The sequence below is a fragment of the Salmo salar genome, chromosome ssa14 (assembly GCF_905237065.1).
Source record: "Salmo salar chromosome ssa14, Ssal_v3.1, whole genome shotgun sequence".
In the NCBI taxonomy this organism is placed as follows: Eukaryota; Metazoa; Chordata; class Actinopteri; order Salmoniformes; family Salmonidae; genus Salmo; species Salmo salar.
This window is the reverse complement of record NC_059455.1, coordinates 11,605,106-11,622,589: the sequence shown is the minus strand read 5'-3', so window position 1 is coordinate 11,622,589 and position 17,484 is coordinate 11,605,106. Positions and strand designations below refer to the sequence as shown.

At 46.0% G+C, this 17,484-nt stretch overlaps 2 protein-coding genes across 2 annotated transcripts; one reads left to right on the top strand and one right to left on the bottom strand.

Annotated features, from left to right (window-relative positions):
• The first annotated feature begins 737 nt into the window (after nucleotides 1–737).
• On the top strand, nucleotides 738–3,972 carry LOC106569026 (zinc finger protein Gfi-1). The gene is made up of 6 exons (XM_014139955.2): nucleotides 738–1,050; nucleotides 1,590–1,784; nucleotides 2,034–2,428; nucleotides 2,554–2,691; nucleotides 2,812–2,977; nucleotides 3,261–3,972. The coding sequence occupies exons 1-6, from the start codon at nucleotides 939–941 to the stop codon at nucleotides 3,437–3,439; spliced, it is 1,185 nt and encodes a 394-aa protein (XP_013995430.1). The 5' UTR covers nucleotides 738–938; the 3' UTR covers nucleotides 3,440–3,972.
• Nucleotides 3,973–6,654: 2,682 nt separating this feature from the next.
• LOC106568983 (putative RNA polymerase II subunit B1 CTD phosphatase rpap2) lies at nucleotides 6,655–16,434 on the bottom strand. Its single transcript, XM_014139912.2, has 12 exons — nucleotides 16,301–16,434; nucleotides 15,977–16,025; nucleotides 13,927–14,041; nucleotides 13,558–13,656; nucleotides 13,384–13,449; nucleotides 13,183–13,271; nucleotides 11,442–11,477; nucleotides 10,088–11,165; nucleotides 9,729–9,814; nucleotides 9,367–9,447; nucleotides 8,542–8,610; nucleotides 6,655–7,268 (listed from the first exon to the last, which is right to left on the bottom strand). The coding sequence occupies exons 1-12, from the start codon at nucleotides 16,353–16,355 to the stop codon at nucleotides 7,085–7,087; spliced, it is 2,007 nt and encodes a 668-aa protein (XP_013995387.1). The 5' UTR covers nucleotides 16,356–16,434; the 3' UTR covers nucleotides 6,655–7,084.
• Nucleotides 16,435–17,484: the final 1,050 nt, after the last annotated feature.

Here is a 17,484-nt window from a genome sequence, read left to right as displayed (position 1 = left end):
CATCTCAGTTCATTCCGACTTTGTTTTATCAGGGAGATCCTTCTGAAATCATAATTGAGCCTTGCCATACATTGGCATTTGGATATTGAGAGCTTGAGAGAACATTTAGTTATTGACTTAGCCTTGTTCTGTTCAATGTTCTCTACCTATATAGTACTCTAAATACGCCAATTTAATGTTGTTAAGTTAAAAATAATACAAGATTTAAAAAAAATGGCTCACACCATTCAAACCAATGAGGGATCGGGAACTTTAAAGTAAATTATCTCAGAATCATCTTTTCGCAGATAGAACCTTATAGTCCCGCGCTTTGGATATGATACATTTGGACGAAGTTATTGGCTCTATCTGGATGAATGAGCCAGCACGTTAACTGACAAAGGCTCTTGTAAGGGATACCTCATGTCCGCATTTGCAGGCTGCTACATGGAGGGGGACAGGGAGAGGAGGTACCGCAGGATCCGTTTACATCGACATGGGCCTTGTTGCATGGGCCATGAGGAAGGGAGGGTTGGGGGCTTAAAAATCACAAATAGTCTAAATATTCCACATTATAGCCTAGTCAAGGGAAAGTTCCAGTAAGTTTATACCCATTTTAACCCGTCAACCACGGTAAAATATAAACCAAATATAAACATGTCATCTGATTCTGAAATAACGCAAATGGCACCTGCCATTAAAGGAAACAACTATATGTTCTCTAAATGATATTTTAGAAAATATAATAAGTTGTGGTTTACAATCAGAAACGGAGAGCGTGGGGGGCAGTGGTCCCATTGGCCACCTGCCTCACATGCTCACAAAACCTTGTAAACGCGCAGGTGCCTTTTCAACCAATGGTGTTTAAATCTTTCCGGAGATAAAATAGGCGGTGTGGACGGAGAGGATTTCATCACAAGTGACCAGGGACCTTGAGAGTCACGCAGCGAATAGTAACCATGCCGAGGTCATTTTTGGTGAAGAGTAAACGGGCACATAGCTACCACCAACCCCGATACCTGGATGATGAGTACATAAGACTGGATACTAATGTATCCCTTATATGCGCAGGTGCGTCCATTTATGATGCTGCAGTGCTTTGAATAAATGTATTGCGTAATTGTTATCCATTAGCCTTTACGCACACAAGGAAGAATTAGCCTACGTTTGTTTTAAAAACCTACCTGTAATGATACGTTTCTCATTTCGCTAAATTCGCGTGGAATGTATTATGTTTCACTTTAGAATTCACAAATACAATATAAATCTGAGACGGATCAGTGGCGGTTCTAGACCATTTCAACTGGGGGGGCCAAGCTGGGGCCAGTTGTGCTGTTAGAGGGGCCAGTTACATTAGACGTTATTGTTGTCATATCGTTTTCTTCACTGCATTGCAGGCAAAAGACCATGTTCATAATCATCATCGTTGCCACTGTCTAATAACGGATGTAAAAAAAGAACGATAGCAAAAATTAGTTAAGTCAAAATTATTTCATACTCCACATTTAGGGGGGCCACAAGGGGGTCCAAAATTGTTGTTACAGAACCGCTAGTGAGACGGATATTATGAGCTTGAATTAAGTGCTAATCTTTGCTTTCTCTGAGACTAGAGCGCAAACCGCAGGCTGAGGGGAGCTGTGACGCCCAGGATGCTCATAACCATGGCAAGCTCTCCCCCGAATCCTATCTAGTGCGCACGGCTGACATGTTCTCCACCTCCCCGCTGAGCTGCGAGGGCAACGTGTGCGACCGCTTCCCGGACTATGACTGCTACTGGCGCCCTCCATCTCCATCTGCATCACAAGGTCTGTATTTACAGTTTGTTGTGATGTCTATCTTTGCTCTGTCCTTGGTCACCATTACGCATATGCGCAATGCATCTCCAAACATGATTATTTGAGACTGTGCCTCAGCTTTTCATATGTATCACTTTTCATCCTGTCCTATGGGGTTTTACCTGCATATTAAAAGGGTGTATTATTAAGTCATTATTGGCTATTTTTGTAAACAGTATTTGGAAACGTGACGACTCATATAGTCCAAATGTTTTCCAGATTCGGAACAATGTTTCACTCCGTCACTAGACAACGCTCACCCTTTCGCCATTCCATTCCGCCCTTATGCCTGGACTACCTACTCTGGCTCCAAGCTCAGGCACCTTGTGCAGCGAACATACCAACACAATCTCTCCACAACTCTGGAGCCTGACACACAGATGGGTATCGATGGATCCGAGGATGGTGCCTCCAAATCCCCTATTTACGCACAGCGGGGCCCGCACACAGGATTTTACCGGGACTTTGGGTCTACGGTGTTCCCTACCTATAAAATGTGGGACGCCGACCAATTATACTCGGACCTCAAGGTCTCTGAAATCAAGTCTAAATCCGATCTCATCTGTTCCCGTATAGAACCAAGCAGATCGTACAAATGCATCAAGTGTTGCAAGGTAAGCCTATCCATAATCCTCCACCATAATGCATACTAAGGTCAATTGTTCGATTTGAATGAGATGGTTTCCACTAATAAACACTTTCGGCTATTAACTATGATCGCTTTCATCTTCTCCAAAAGGTCTTCTCGACACCGCACGGTTTGGAAGTTCACGCCCGTCGGTCGCACAGCGGAGCACGACCATTCACCTGTGGAATGTGTTGGAAAACATTTGGGCACGCAGTGAGCTTGGAACAACATAAAGCCGTTCACTCACAGGTAATTAGGGCTCAAATGCCTCCGTATTTGCCAAAAAAAGTGAACGAAATCCTAAATTGTAGATGGCAACAAGTCACACTCTCATATACTTGACTTTCTCACATTTTACCGGATTCTCAGGAGAGGAGCTTCGACTGCAAAATCTGTTGCAAAAGCTTCAAGCGATCGTCCACGCTGTCCACGCACCTGCTCATCCACTCGGACACGCGCCCATACCCCTGTCAGTACTGCGGTAAGAGATTCCATCAGAAGTCGGACATGAAGAAACACACCTTCATCCATACAGGTGAGAGATTACACTCCCACCACAAAAAAAATACGTTAATTATAAAAAATAAATGATATACACGGTTTTGTATTAGCCAATTATTCAAAAGTGGTCAACCAAACAAAAAGTAAGTTAACATATTACGTTTCTAAGTCAGACAATTAAGAGAAAAATTAGAGAACATCAATATGGAGAGCTCAGATGGACACGTATAATTACGCACGAAAACAGTCACAACACTTCAATATGGAGAACTCAAATGGACACTTTCATAACGCAACTTGTTTGTTTACATTATCAGGTGAGAAACCGCACAAGTGCCAGGTATGCGGGAAGGCCTTCAGTCAGAGCTCCAACCTCATCACGCACACACGCAAGCACACGGGCTATAAACCGTTCTGCTGCGACCTCTGCGTCAAGGGATTCCAACGGAAAGTGGATCTGAGGAGGCACAAGGATACACAACATGGATTTAAATGAAAAACTGTGAACAGCAAAAATTGTGCTGGAGGATTGAGAAGAAAATAGCTAATATGGAAGTAAATATGTCAAATTTCAGAGGAAGGATGTCACGCCCTGACCTGAGAGAGACGTTTTATTTCTCTATTTTGTTAGGTCAGGGTGTGGGGTGGGGATTCTATGTGTTATATTTCTATGTTGTCTTTTTCTTTGATTGGCCTAGTATGGTTTCTAATCAGAGGCAGCTGTCTATCGTTGTCTCTGATTGGGAATCCTACTTAGGCAGCCCTTTTCCCCTCCTTCAGTGTGGGATCTTGTTTTTGTACAGCTTAGTATAGCCTGCAGAACGTGACGTTCGTTTTCCATTGTTTTGATTTAGTGTTCTGAGTTAAAATAAATTTTGAACATAAGCACTCACCACGCTGCACCTTGGTCTCCTCATTACGACGGTCGTCACAGAAGATCCCAACACAATAAGACCAAGCAGCGTGGTATGGACCAGTGGACATGGGAGGAGATTCTGGACAGGAAAGGACCCTGGAGTCAGGCTGGGGAGTATCACCGTCCGAGGGAGGAGATTGAGGCAGCGAGAGAGGAGCGGCGATATTACGAGGCACTATACCAACCATGAGGCAAGCACGAGAGGCAGCCCCAAACATTCTTTTTGGGGGGGGCACACGGGGAGATTGGCAGAGTCAGGGTGGAGACCTGAGCCAACTCCCCGTGCTTACCGTGGGGAGAGTAGGACTGGTCAGGCACCGGGTTATGCGGTAATGCGCATGGTGTCTCCAGTGTGCAGCCACAGCCCGGTGTGCTCTGTGCAAGCTCAGCTCCCCGCAGTGGCCGTCCTAGAGTTGGCATTCAGCCAGGAAGGATTGTGCCGGCTCAGCGTTCCTGGTCTCCGGTGCGTCTCTTCGGCCCAGGTTATCCTGCGCCAGCTCTACGCACGGTACTCCCAGTTCGCCAGCACAAACCAGTGCGGCCTGTTCCAACACCCCGCGCTTGCCGGGCTACGGGGGAGATCCAGCCAGGACGGGTTGTGCCAGCCATAAGCTCCAGACCTCCAGTGCGCCTCCACGGCTCAGTATATCCTGCGCCAGTTCTACGCACTGTGTCGCCAGTGCGCCTGCACAGCCCAGCTCGTCATGTGCCAGCTTCCCGCCCTTGCCGGACTAGAGTAAGCATCCAGCCAGGACGGGTTGTGCCAGCCATAAGCTCCAGACCTCCAGTGCGCCTCGACAGCACAGTATACCCTGTACCTACTCTGCGCACCCGGTCTCCAGTGCGTCTCCCCAGTTCGGTGAGACCTGTTCCGGCTCCACGTAAGAAGCCTCCAGTGTTGATCCATGGTCCGAAGCCTCCAGTGATGATCCATGGCACGAAGCCTCCAGTGATGATCCATGACCCGGAGCCTGTAGGGATGATCCATGACCCGGAGCCTGTAGGGATGATCCATGGCCCGGAGCCTGTACTGATGATCCATGGCCCGGAGCCTGTAGTGATGATCCATGGCCCGGAGCCTGTAGGGATGATCCATGGCCCGGAGCCTGTAGGGATGATCCATGGCCCGGAGCCTGTAGGGATGATCCATGGCCTGGAGCCTGTAGATATGATCCATGGCCCGGAGCCTGTAGTGATGATCCATGGCCTGGAGCCTGTAGTGATGATCCATGGCCCGGAGCCTGTAGTGATGATCCATGGCCCGGAGCCTGTAGTGATGATCCATGGCCCGGAGCCTGTAGTGATGATCCATGTCCCGGAGCCTGTAGTGATGATCCATGGCACGAAGCCTCCAGTGATAATCCATGGCCCGGAGCCTGTAGGGATGATCCATGGCACGAAGCCTGTAGGGATGATCCATGGCACGAAGCCTGTAGGGATGATCCATGGCACGAAGCCTCCAGTGATGATCCATGGCACAAAGCCTCCAGTGGTGATCCATGGCGCGGAGCCTGCAGTGATGATCCATGGCGCGGAGCCTGCAGCGACGGTCCCCAGTCCGGAACCCCCTGGGACGGTCCGCAGTCCGGAGCCTCCGACGACGGTCTGCAGCCCGGAGCCTCTGGCAACCGCCCGCACCCGCCCTGACCTGAGAGAGATGTTTTATTTCTCTATTTTGTTAGGTCAGGGTGTGGGGTGGGCATTCTATGTGTTATATTTCTATGTTGTCTTTTTCTTTGATTGGCCTAGTATGGTTTCCAATCAGAGGCAGCTGTCTATCGTTGTCTCTGATTGGGAATCCTACTTAGGCAGCCCTTTTCCCCTCCTTCAGTGTGGGATCTTGTTTTTGTACAGCTTAGTATAGCCTGCAGAACGTGACGTTCGTTTTCCATTGTTTTGATTTAGTGTTCTGAGTTAAAATACATTTTGAACATAAGCACTCACCACATTGCACCTTGGTCTCCTCATTACGACGGTCGTCACAAAGGATTAACAAATGTATTTTAATATTATATGCAATTGTCAATTTCAAAATACATTTATGCAATACTTGTATTGTTAATAGGCCAAATTGTCTTTAACATTTCACACAACACAAAATACATGATTTAGAAGTATTGGTTGTGATGCCCAACTAGGCCTGTATATATTTGTGCTTAATCATTTTTGTTTTCTTCCCTAGCAGAAGAAAACAATTAAATGCAATACTACTCAGCAATTTAATGCTTAGTAGGCTATTTGTGAAAATGTCATATTAATCAATGCCTATTCTATTCCAGCTTAAATTATAACACTGTCACTATCATTTTTAGTGTGTAACAAAATCCAATACACATTTTAATGGCCCCTTATCTTTTGTAAAACATAGAAGGGCTTAAGTTCAAAAGTGCAGGAATCTAAACCAAACATGTTAAAATGACATATTCTTAATGAATAGTATGCCTGTCAGTGAGTTGATACAGTTTTAAACAATTCCACTGCACCACCTTCACCACATTCTTGAAATGAACCAGAGAAAAAGAAAAGAAAAACTCATGCCAGCAAAATGAACATATTTTACTCAAGGCCTACAAGCAAAATGCTTAAGAACTACTTGGCTATATCTGTATGATCCTAAAATGTTTGAATCAAATAAAATGATTCACGTTAATTTCCCATTCGTGCAAGCTACCTGGTCCAAACCAAATATTAAAATCAGACACACGCTTTGTTAACACACTTGGAAAAAATGAGATTACACTGCCATAAACTTCATGTTAAGGAAGTTGGGAGAAACATGACGTTTTTAGACAAAGTGGGAAACCTGAGTGTGATTTTATTTGGTTGTATAGAGGCACAGGGTTCAACATTGGAGGCTTGTAACTTTAAAGATTTGATTTAGACATTTACAGCTTCAACAGATTCACTGTATCCACAGATTCACTCAACGATGCACAAGTGTAAGAATTTCTGTTTGAAAACAAGCCTATTCAGTGATACGGTATGCCTACACGGTCTTCATTTCAGAGAACTACAACCACATCAAGCACTTTACATTTCCCGAGAGAAGATGAGTCATTATTTGACTCTTAATTCTCAAAAAATAGAACACAATCAATCAAATTGAAATCAACAAAACCGAAAAAGCAAGCAAAACAAATAAAAAAGGATAACGGGGACTGACGTCTCCCTTCCACCGCAACTCTTATAATAGGGGAAAATGTTGTCCAGAAGAAGAATAGACTTTCATTGATTTGTCTGCCGTTTCTCTTTGTGCGCGTGTGGACAGAGCTCTGCGGTTCTGAGTAGCTGGAGCAGGCTCTGCAGGTCCCGGTCCAGCAGTGGGAGCTCCTGCATCAGAGTAGAGAGGTAATCGACTGAGGCCGGCCTCTCCAGGGCCTCCCGCACCACCGGGGACACCTCTGATAACCTGCAAAACAAACACGGTCAGGAAAAAAACGAAACAAAGGCCTCTGAAGTAAAGAAGTAATAAGTACAAGACGTTCAGATGGCAGTACGGCTAACGTGACCATTTACAGAAATCTCATCCAACAGCGAAATGCACATGTTTTTTAAAGGTTTAAGGGCACACTGACCAGGATTTGGGAGCGACTGGAAATTCACCGCATTGCCTTGTGAACAGGTATGATGCTTTACGATGAGCTTATAACGCAACGTAAAACGTGTTCTTAAGAGTCTCTCTCGTAGGTGTCTTATTACGACCACGTCTTAATGCTCAGGGCTAAGTAACAGACATTTTGAGTCAGTCGAAACCAAACTGCGCCTGAGAGCAGCGCCACTTCCAACTAGTCCGTTTCGTCAGCGTCTTACTCGATAGGGCGTCTTGCTTTACTAGTCAGCGACTACAGGACTGGATCAAGACCACATTAGTAGATCAGGTAATATTAGGTCAAGACGGCAGTGCCCCCCCCCCCCCAAGACATTCCCAGGGCCTGCCTGTGTGTGTGTGTCGTCGTCCCTGGCTGTGTTGCATCACGGATCTGGAGTGGGGGGGGCAATCAGGTGGATGAGGTAAGGCAGAGAGGCGTCTGTGTGTACACAAACCGGAGCAGCATGGAACTGTCCCACATAGCGCCTGCTAGGCTCACGCCCTGCCCGGGGACGGGGCGCACACACACCATCTGGCACAGGGCAAACAACGCAAGGGAACGCAAACACTGTAGATGCCACACACACACAAACCAGAGTGCCATATAATGTATACCGCAGTGTGTGTGTGTGTATATATATATATATATATATATATATATATATATATATATATATATATATATATATATATATATCAAAGGCCACCATAAACACACATGCGCACACACACACACATAAACCTTTGCATTGCTGCATCTATGAGGGCCTGTGTATGCGTTTTTCAGAATAATGTACACATTGTATGCATATGTTGATAAATGAAACCATACTTTTTTTACAGGTTGACTTCCACTTTGTTTGAGCTCTATCAAAGAGGACATCCAAAAGAACACACACACACACACTTCTCTGCAGTGCAGCCTGGACACACACACACAGAGATAAATCCCTCTAGGTAGAGTTTGTTGAGAGGGTGTTCCTCCAGGGATTTTTTCCTCTCTCCCTGGTTTCCTCTGTACTGATCCTACAGAGGCCTAGGCTCTCCAGCTGTTCCTGCAACAGGACACACGCACACGGGAAGGTGCACTTACAAATGGAGGAGCACCACCGCAATCAGGGTCCACTCTGGGCCTTTGTGGATGATGTTGGTGTTTGTAAATCTGCCATGGAAATAAAGAGAGAGACAGTATAGTAAAAAAAGTAGTTTTTACAAGCTGAGAGAAATGAGTGCTGCCATTAGGCCTGACAATACTATGATTCTCCATAAAAATGTAAATAAAAACAAGTCGAAATATCTGGCCTTTCCTTCAACTTGGCAGTCCAAATCACCATAAAGTCCAACCATATGTGGGAGACAAAATCATACAGACAAAACAATTCTAGTTGTTTGATATGACAGTTTGTTGTTGGAGCTCAGGGGGCCGTTCCAGCAGGACTCAGGAGCTAGTGGTGAATTCCTGGAAACAGGCCTCTCACTGGAGGTGTGACAAGTGGTACGCTATTAAAAAAAACTGAGCTACAGGAAGTCAAATAGCACTCTGCCAATCGCCGCTTCCTGTTGACAGCACGTAAAAATCAGCCAATCAGACCCTAGTTAGTGCCCACGACAAGAGCAGAGTTCACTTCTGGCCCATTTGGGGCTCCCCAGAAGGTCCACGCAGTTCGTGGAAGCCTTGATACCACATAACTTCTCCATAAATACCGTATTCACAGTGTCTCATAGTAGGAGTGCTGATCTAGGAACAGTCCGTGTCATCTTATTCATTATGATCTAAAAGAGCAAAACTGATCCTAGATCAGCACTTCTACTTTGTTTATGAATACAGGCCCAGGTAAAATATTGACTGTACAACGTTCCAGTCTCCCAGACGCAGTCTGGGGACGTTGTAGAAGGTGTGTTGAAAGGTCACACTAACCTGAAGGTTCTGACCAGCCTGTTGAGGTCACTGGAGACGTCAGTCATGGTGAGACGCAGAGGGCCCACGATGTCTCTCAGGCTTCGGACCGCAAAGAGAAACAGACAGAACAACTTTGTTTACTTTCTTCATATGCTGAGACGCTAAGTTAAATTCTATTTTGTCAATTGTCAGCACATCGGTGACCATATTTTCGTCGCAGAAACCCAGTTCTTTGCACTTTGAAAACCGTTGCAGTGTTTACATACAGACACACACACACACACACACACACACACACACACACACACACACACACACACACACACACACACACACACACACACACACACACACACACACACACACACACACACACACACCCTTTAGTGAGCTTCTCCACCGTAATCCGTTTCTGGATGAGGTGCTGGGCATGGGAGTCAACCAACGGGAGCGCCCCACCCTGGTTCTGGAGAGGAGGATAGGAATACAGACAATGAGTGAGTGAGAGAGACACAGAGAGAGACAGACAGAGAGAGAAAGAGACACAGAGACAGACACAGAGAGAGACACACACACACACAGAGAGAGAGACACAGACACAGAGAGAGAGACAGGGACAGAGCAACAGACAGGGACAGAGCGACAGGAGATAGTTTCATGTCACATCTCTCCAATGCTTATACAGAGTGCCCCCATCTGGACACTGGCAGTTGCTACAATACACTCCTCCCCCACTCACCTCTGAGTCTCCGCCTCTGGCATGTTGTTTCCCTGACACCCGCTGGACTTCCTCCGTCCCTTTGTAGAACTCCCTCACCCTCAGCCCCATCTCCTCTGTCTCCCTGCGTAGGATGTCGTAGTCTGGGGCCGGGGCCGAGGGCCTTCCTGGACCCCCTTGGGAGTCAGTCTCACCTCCCCCCCCACCACCCTCCACAATGTCCTCCAAGTCATCTTCATCTAGCTCCTCCTCCTCCTCCTCATTTGTTTCTATCAGTGTTTTACTAAAGTGGTCTGGGCCATATAGGAACTTCATAGTCTCCTCAGTCATCCATTCAGTGAAGGTCCTCCTTAGGCCTTCTAGAAGGTTCAGCCGGACTGAGACAGGTTTAGTCCCGGCTTCGTGGCCCTTGAGGAGCCCCCGGAGCCCCTGGGCTCCCCTTCTGCTCATGCCCACCTGGGTGATGTTGATGCCAGGCTGGGTGGGCTGTGCTGGGTCCCCCTGTGGACTGGGTTTTGGAGCTGGGTCTTGATTCTGTACACTGCAGGCTGTTAGTGCAGGAGACGTAGCTGTGGCTCGATCCTGTATTGTAACTTGGCTCAATAGCTCTGCGGCTTCCTCCATAGACTGGCCCTCTGGCGACCCTCTCTCTCCCAGGAAAGATTGCTGCTCACTCTGGTGGTTCGTATCTGTGGTGTGCTGTTGGTGTCCATCTGTGCCATTGCTTGGCCTCCTTTGTGCTTTCTGTGATCCTTCTGTATTCTCCTCCTCGTCTTCCGCCTCGTTTGTTTGTATTTGCTTGGGCACCGTTGTGTCCTTCCCTCCCGACCTTCTCTCCCGGTCCTCCCCCTCTCCAGGTTCCCTACCCTCCCCTTCGGCGGTACGCTTGGGCAGATCGCCCCAGTGCACCGTGGGTCCCCGTCGCTGGGAGACCACGCTTGAGACAAAGTCATGTTCTGCGTCGCTGTCGTCGCTGTTGCCGGCTGTAGGGGAGCGCCTGGGGTCCTCTGGGGACACGGAGTCCAAGGGAAGGGGGTTCTCCACATCGTCCTCTCTGAGACGCCTCTCAGCCAGCCTCACCTCCTCTCCGGTGCTACCGCTAAACAGAGGGGGAGGGAATCCGGGGGAAGGAAGTCAGTCAGTCAAGCAAATCACTCAATCGATATATCCATGGTTCCGTAGTTACATTTTTTTTTGATGTTCACAGTCTGCGAATTATTGAATTTTTATGCCGTAAACGATTGAGGAATGGATTTGATAAATGGATCAATAGCTATCCATCCATCCAAACCTTCTAAATCAGTTGAATGACAGCTCCACATCGTATCAATTCATCCAGACTGAATGACATTGTTGGAAAAAGTTATGTACATACCCATCTCCTTTCTTCATTAATTTCACATCTGGGGGGCTGCAAATGACGAGGAGTTAACATTTAGGTCAAATTTGGACGTAAAGAAAAATGGCTGCCTACCTCAGCACTGAGATTATATATACACTGCTCAAAAAAATAAAGGGAACACTTAAACAACACAATGTAACTCCAAGTCAATCACACTTCTGTGAAATCAAACTGTCCACTTAGGAAGCAACTCTGATTGACAATAAATGTCACATGCTGTTGTACAAATGGAATAGACAACAGGTGGAAATTATAGGCAATTACCAAGACACCCCCAATAAAGGAGTGGTTCTGCAGGTGGTGACCACAGACCACTTCTCAGTTCCTATGCTTCCTGGCTGATGTTTTGGTCACTTTTGAATGCTGGGGGTGCTTTCACTCTAGTGGTAGCATGAGACGGAGTCTACAACCCACACAAGTGGCTCAGGTAGTGCAGCTCATCCAGGATGGCACATCAATGCGAGCTGTGGCCAGAAGGTTTGCTGTGTCTGTCAGCGTAGTGTCCAGAGCATGGAGGCGCTACCAGGAGACAGGCCAGTACATCAGGAGACATGGAGGAGGCCGTAGGAGGGCAACAACCCAGCAGCAGGACCGCTACCTCCGCCTTTGTGCAAGGAGGAGCAGGAGAAGCACTGCCAGAGCCCTGCAAAATGACCTCCAGCAGGCCACAAATGTGCATGTGTCTGCTCAAACGGTCAGAAACAGACTCCATGAGGGTGGTATGAGGGCCCGACGTCCACAGGTGGGGGTTGTGCTTACAGCCCAACACCGTGCAGGACGTTTGGCATTTGCCAGAGAACACCAAGATTGGCAAATTCGCCACTGGCGCCCTGTGCTCTTCACAGATGAAAGCAGGTTCACACTGAGCACGTGACAGACGTGACAGAGTCTGGAGATGCCGTGGAGAACGTTCTGCTGCCTGCAACATCCTCCAGTATGACCGGTTTGGTGGTGGGTCAGTCATGGTGTGGGGTGGCATTTCTTTGGGGGGCCGCACAGCCCTCCATGTGCTCGCCAGAGGTAGCCTGACTGCCATTAGGTACCGAGATGAGATCCTCAGACCCCTTGTGAGACCATATGCTGGTGCGGTTGGCCCTGGGTTCCTCCTAATGCAAGACAATGCTAGACCTCATGTGGCTGGAGTGTGTCAGCAGTTCCTGCAAGAGGAAGGCATTGATGCTATGGACTGGCCCGCCCGTTCCCCAGACCTGAATCCAATTGAGCACATCTGGGACATCATGTCTCGCTCCATCCACCAACGCCACGTTGCACCACAGACTGTCCAGGAGTTGGCGGATGCTTTAGTCCAGGTCTGGGAGGAGATCCCTCAGGAGACCATCCGCCACCTCATCAGGAGCATGCCCAGGCATTGTAGGGAGGTCATACAGGCACGTGGAGGCCACACACACTACTGAGCCTCATTTTGACTTGTTTTAAGGACATTACATCAAAGTTGGATCAGCCTGTAGTGTGGTTTTCCACTTTAATTTTGAGTGTGACTCCAAATCCAGACCTTCATGGGTTGATATATTGGATTTCCATTGATTATTTTTGTGTGATTTTGTTGTCAGCACATTCAACTATGTAAAGAAAAAAGTATTTAATAAGATTATTTCTTTCATTCAGATCTAGGATGTGTTGTTTAAGTGTTCCCTTTATTTTTTTGAGCAGTATATATATATATATATGCTGAAGTAAAACAGTGCAGGCTTACCTCTCGTGCTGCCTCAGCCACAGAGGGCTCTTTGATATCTGCAGCTGAAAAGACTTGGAGGCTTTGTAGCAGAAGTTACTGCAGAAACTCTGGGTCAGAGGGGGAAAGGGCACCGTTTCGGTCTTACGTCAGTCACGTTCTTTCGCGGTGCTGGGCACCACACAGCAAAGTATCTGACTCTGTGTCTGACTGAGCACTTACCTTGCGTTCCGTGATGTCATAGACTTTATTGGTTTTGGTGGAAATTTTGAACTGTTGAGTGGAGAGCTAGTAAAAAAAAATTAAACAAATACCTGAATAAGTTAGTTTTGACCAATCATGAACTGGAAGACAGGTTAAAAAGGTAAAGCCCTTTAGAAATACACAAAACCTTACCTTGCCCAGTTTGTTTGAACAGACAGGATAACCGCACAGCTTCACAATGGACCTCTCCTCAACTGTGTCTTTGTAATTGGCAGCAGTGATCAACCTTGCCTGCAAATCAAGGACATTGAAAGAAACATCATGAACACATGGCAGATACCCCCCACGCCACCTCAAAATAACAACGCCGTGCTCCTCCATCAACTGATATCTATGGACGGTGAATATTTCCATGAGGTCACAGATCCTCTTAGAATTCACAAGACTGGGACCGCTCCAACTCTGCGTGCATCATCCATTTGCAGTCGCCATCTTACCCACGGATCGCCCTGCAGTATTGACCATAGAGGTAGACAGTGTATTGACCTCTACGGTACTCACACAGTCAACCAGGAAGTCGTCTGCTACGCTGTCCTCCAAGAGACGCTCCACCACCTGCAGAGCCCTCTTCTCCAGATCCAGCTTCTCTCTCAGGGTTTCCCTCACTGCCTCTCTCCTGGGGTTAGGGAGACAGGGGTTCTACCCGGTCAGCGCCACAAGTCAGAGAGACGCATGGGGGTGTGACCAGATCAGGGACAAACACTGCTCACAAATGGGAGTCCAGCAACATTGGTAATGGCATTCAACCCCAAAAATGTGAAGACAACAGCAACCTTCATATGTTTGGGAACCACTGATGTCATATTAGCCTGAAATCCAGACCCGTTTTGTGCTAACATTCCACTCCTTGTACTCCGTGTCATATTGCCAAATTGTTTGGCATGACAAGGCGTGGTTGTACAGTGTCTTCAGAAAGTACTCACACGCCCCCCCCCCCCCCCGATATTATGGCACAACAACCATTCCTGGACCTGACTCCAAAAACAAGGCAGCGATGAACAGTACAAAGAGATGCTCTATTGATTCTGGTTCCACAAGTCAGACTCTGCACCGGAATGACTGTTGAACACCCCATACACTGAGCATTATTTTTGTAGTGAACATGTTATATAATAGCTTAAATTGAAGAGTGAATTGATTCATCAGTTGTTGCTTTGTATATCAGTTCATAAACCCGATGCCATGGTATTGGGACAACTATCTTGAATTTTATGTGGCATAGTTATTAACCCTCTTGACCGTAAGTGAAACTGATACATTGTATGATTTATATTAGTCATTTTAAGCCGTTTATTTAAAAAAAATGATTGGTGGCAGACAAACTTAATTAATTCCTTTTTTAAGTAATTGCCTTTTCCATTTTTGTGGCAGCGATGAGTTGGTGATAATTTTGTATTGAACATACATTTCCATACACCTGAATTAATTGGTTGCATGACATAATTCTACCCTCGTTGTTTCCAATGTCATTCATAAACCTGATATCTTTCTTATACATTTTCTCCAAGACAATTGGTTTATCCTCTATCAGTATATTGGAGTTTAGCCATATTATTTGCTGTAATACAGATGCTGCCTCTTCTGGGAGGATAAAATTGGAATTGTAACCAACTCTGTATAGCTTCAATTCAAAATAAGGACAAACGGCCCCCTGAGTGGCGCAGTGGTCTAAGACGGGCCGGGCACCTGCAAGCTGACTTTGGTCGCCAGCTGGACGGTGTGTCCTCCAACACATTGGTGCGGCTGGCTTCTGGGTTAAACGATTAGTGTGTCAAGAAGCAGTGCGGCTTGGCGGGGTCATGTTGCGGAGGACGCATGGCTCTCGACCTTCGCCTCTCCCGAGTCCATAGGGGAAGTTGCAGCGATGGGACAATTGGATATCATAAAATTTGGGGAGAAAAAGGGGTAAAATGTAAAAAAATAAATAAGGAGAAACACAATAGTGCTAAACACAGGCAAAATCCTAAAGGAAAACCTGGTTCAGTCTGCTTTCTAGCAGACACTGGGAGACAAAGTCACCTTCCAGCATGACATTAACGTAAAACACAAGGCCAAATATACGCTGGAATGCTTACCAAGATGACATTGAATGTCCTTCAGTGGCCTACTTACAGTTTACATAAATCTGCTTGAAAATAGCTGTTTATCAACAACCAACTTGACAGAGCTTGAACAATTTTTAAAAGAATAATGTGCAAATATCATACAATCCAGGTGTGCAAAGCTCTTAGAGACTTACCCAGTAAGACTCACAGCTGTAATCGTTGCCAAAGGTGATTCTAACGTGTATTGACTCAGGGGTGGGAATACTTATGTACATGAGATATTTCTATATTTAATTTTCAAACAATTGACAAAATGTCCAAAAAACATGTTTTGACTTTGTCATTATGCAGTATTGTGTGTAGATGATTGAGGAAAAAAAATATTGAATCAATTTTGAATTTAGGCTGTAACACAACAAAATGTGGAATAAGTCAAGCGGTATGAATACTTTCTGAAGGCACTGTAACTAGCATAAGAGACTGGTACCAAGGCTAACGTTAAATACCTTCTTGCTTCCTCTGCAGCGGTCTGTGCTTCTTTGACACTCTTCCCATCTGTCAAATAAGTGAAATTAGGTGTCAGCGCTCATATAAGGAAGTTAGCTGTATACTGTAATTTGCCCATAAAAGTAACGTTAGCCAGTTAACGTTATGCTATGGTTGCATATGAAGCTTACTAGCTAAGTTAGCTAGAGCTACGTAAACACAACCGTAACGTTAGTTGAAAGAACGATAGCTTCGTTTCCATCACTTTTTGAGGACCCACAGAGACCCAACAACATCTAAACACAATGTTATCATCAGACCGGTATTATCTTATAAAAACAAACCCCTTTTGCCTGGTTTTGAAGAGCGAGCGACTCTTTTTCGTGGCTCGTTCTCCATGCTGGTAAAATGTTTTGTCACAGATAGAACAATGATATAGATATTTCTCTGGATGTATAAATGTGAAGCATCCGGTTGGCGTTTCTACTTACTACCAAATATGGTAGTGAGAGGAAGTCCACTGGCGGGCAGTGGGAGAAGATGGAACGAGATGGATTTTGGCCGACATTCTGCAAATCTTCTCATCAACTAAACATTTGATCTCAATACAGTTTTCTGTTCCCAAAACTAAAATCTGTTATGAACAGAACGGACAGTTTTTTAGACTTCACCCTTTGCAAAAAATGTTTTATTACATTGCGCTGTTTAGGAGTGCAAAGGCGAAGTGAGTTATTGCACACGCGCCCTTCACAGAGTAGGCGTTCCCTAATGGAAATATATAGATGTCACTAGAACGCACCAATAGTATATCGCTAGCGCGGGCTTGTTCTGCCCACTAAGACTAATTTGTTCCCATTGGAAACGACAAGCTGTGGTCTATCTTGGTTAGGTATAAAAAATATTTGGTTTTGTGCTAATTTTGACTTGTGACATTAAATCGACGGCAAGCATCAGAGTAAACGCAGCAAAAACACATGCGATTTATTCAATCTCCGATAATTGAAATGTAAAAATTCCCCTAATTAATTAAATCGATTAATACTTTACAATGGAAATATGCCTGTAGATCCTTTGTAGATTTATGAAACGATTACAATAATTGAGGGATGATTTTACCATTCCTTCCTTGTTAATTTAGGATCTAAAACACTGCATCTCAGTGCAAGAGGCATTTTCCCCCTCACAGGAGTGTTTAGCGATGTTGTCCAGAGATGTGTAAATCATGACTCTTAAAACCCCCCTCTGGCAAATGAGTTCCACTCGAGCGTTGTGTAAAATAACTTGTCTCACGCACCAGACTTCCTCCCCAGGCACGGATTCTCGGTATTGCCTATGTGCTGTGTGCAATAGTTTGGGGACGAGGTTAGTAAAGGACAAACCAACCTAACCCCCGTTCCATCGCTCTTTTTTTCCTCTCTCTCTTTCCCTATCCATCAGTCATAGCAAGCCATCCAGGATGACAACTATACGATTGAGGATTATGACGTTTTCCAGATGGCTGGACGTACCTGTATAGAAAGGGGAGATA

Coding starts and splice junctions, on each gene's coding strand:
- LOC106569026 (XM_014139955.2), top strand. CDS start 939: ATGCCGAGGTCATTTTTGGTGAAGAGTAAACGGGCACATAGCTACCAC. Junction 1,051..1,589: donor TGTATCCCTTATATGCGCAG/GTGCGTCCATTT, acceptor CTCTGAGACTAG/AGCGCAAACCGCAGGCTGAG. Junction 2,429..2,553: donor AATGCATCAAGTGTTGCAAG/GTAAGCCTATCC, acceptor CTTCTCCAAAAG/GTCTTCTCGACACCGCACGG.
- LOC106568983 (XM_014139912.2), bottom strand. CDS start 16,355: ATGGAGAACGAGCCACGAAAAAGAGTCGCTCGCTCTTCAAAACCAGGC. Junction 11,478..13,182: donor TGGCTGAGGCAGCACGAGAG/GTAAGCCTGCAC, acceptor CGTCATTTGCAG/CCCCCCAGATGTGAAATTAA. Junction 9,815..10,087: donor CCAGAGGCGGAGACTCAGAG/GTGAGTGGGGGA, acceptor CCTCCTCTCCAG/AACCAGGGTGGGGCGCTCCC.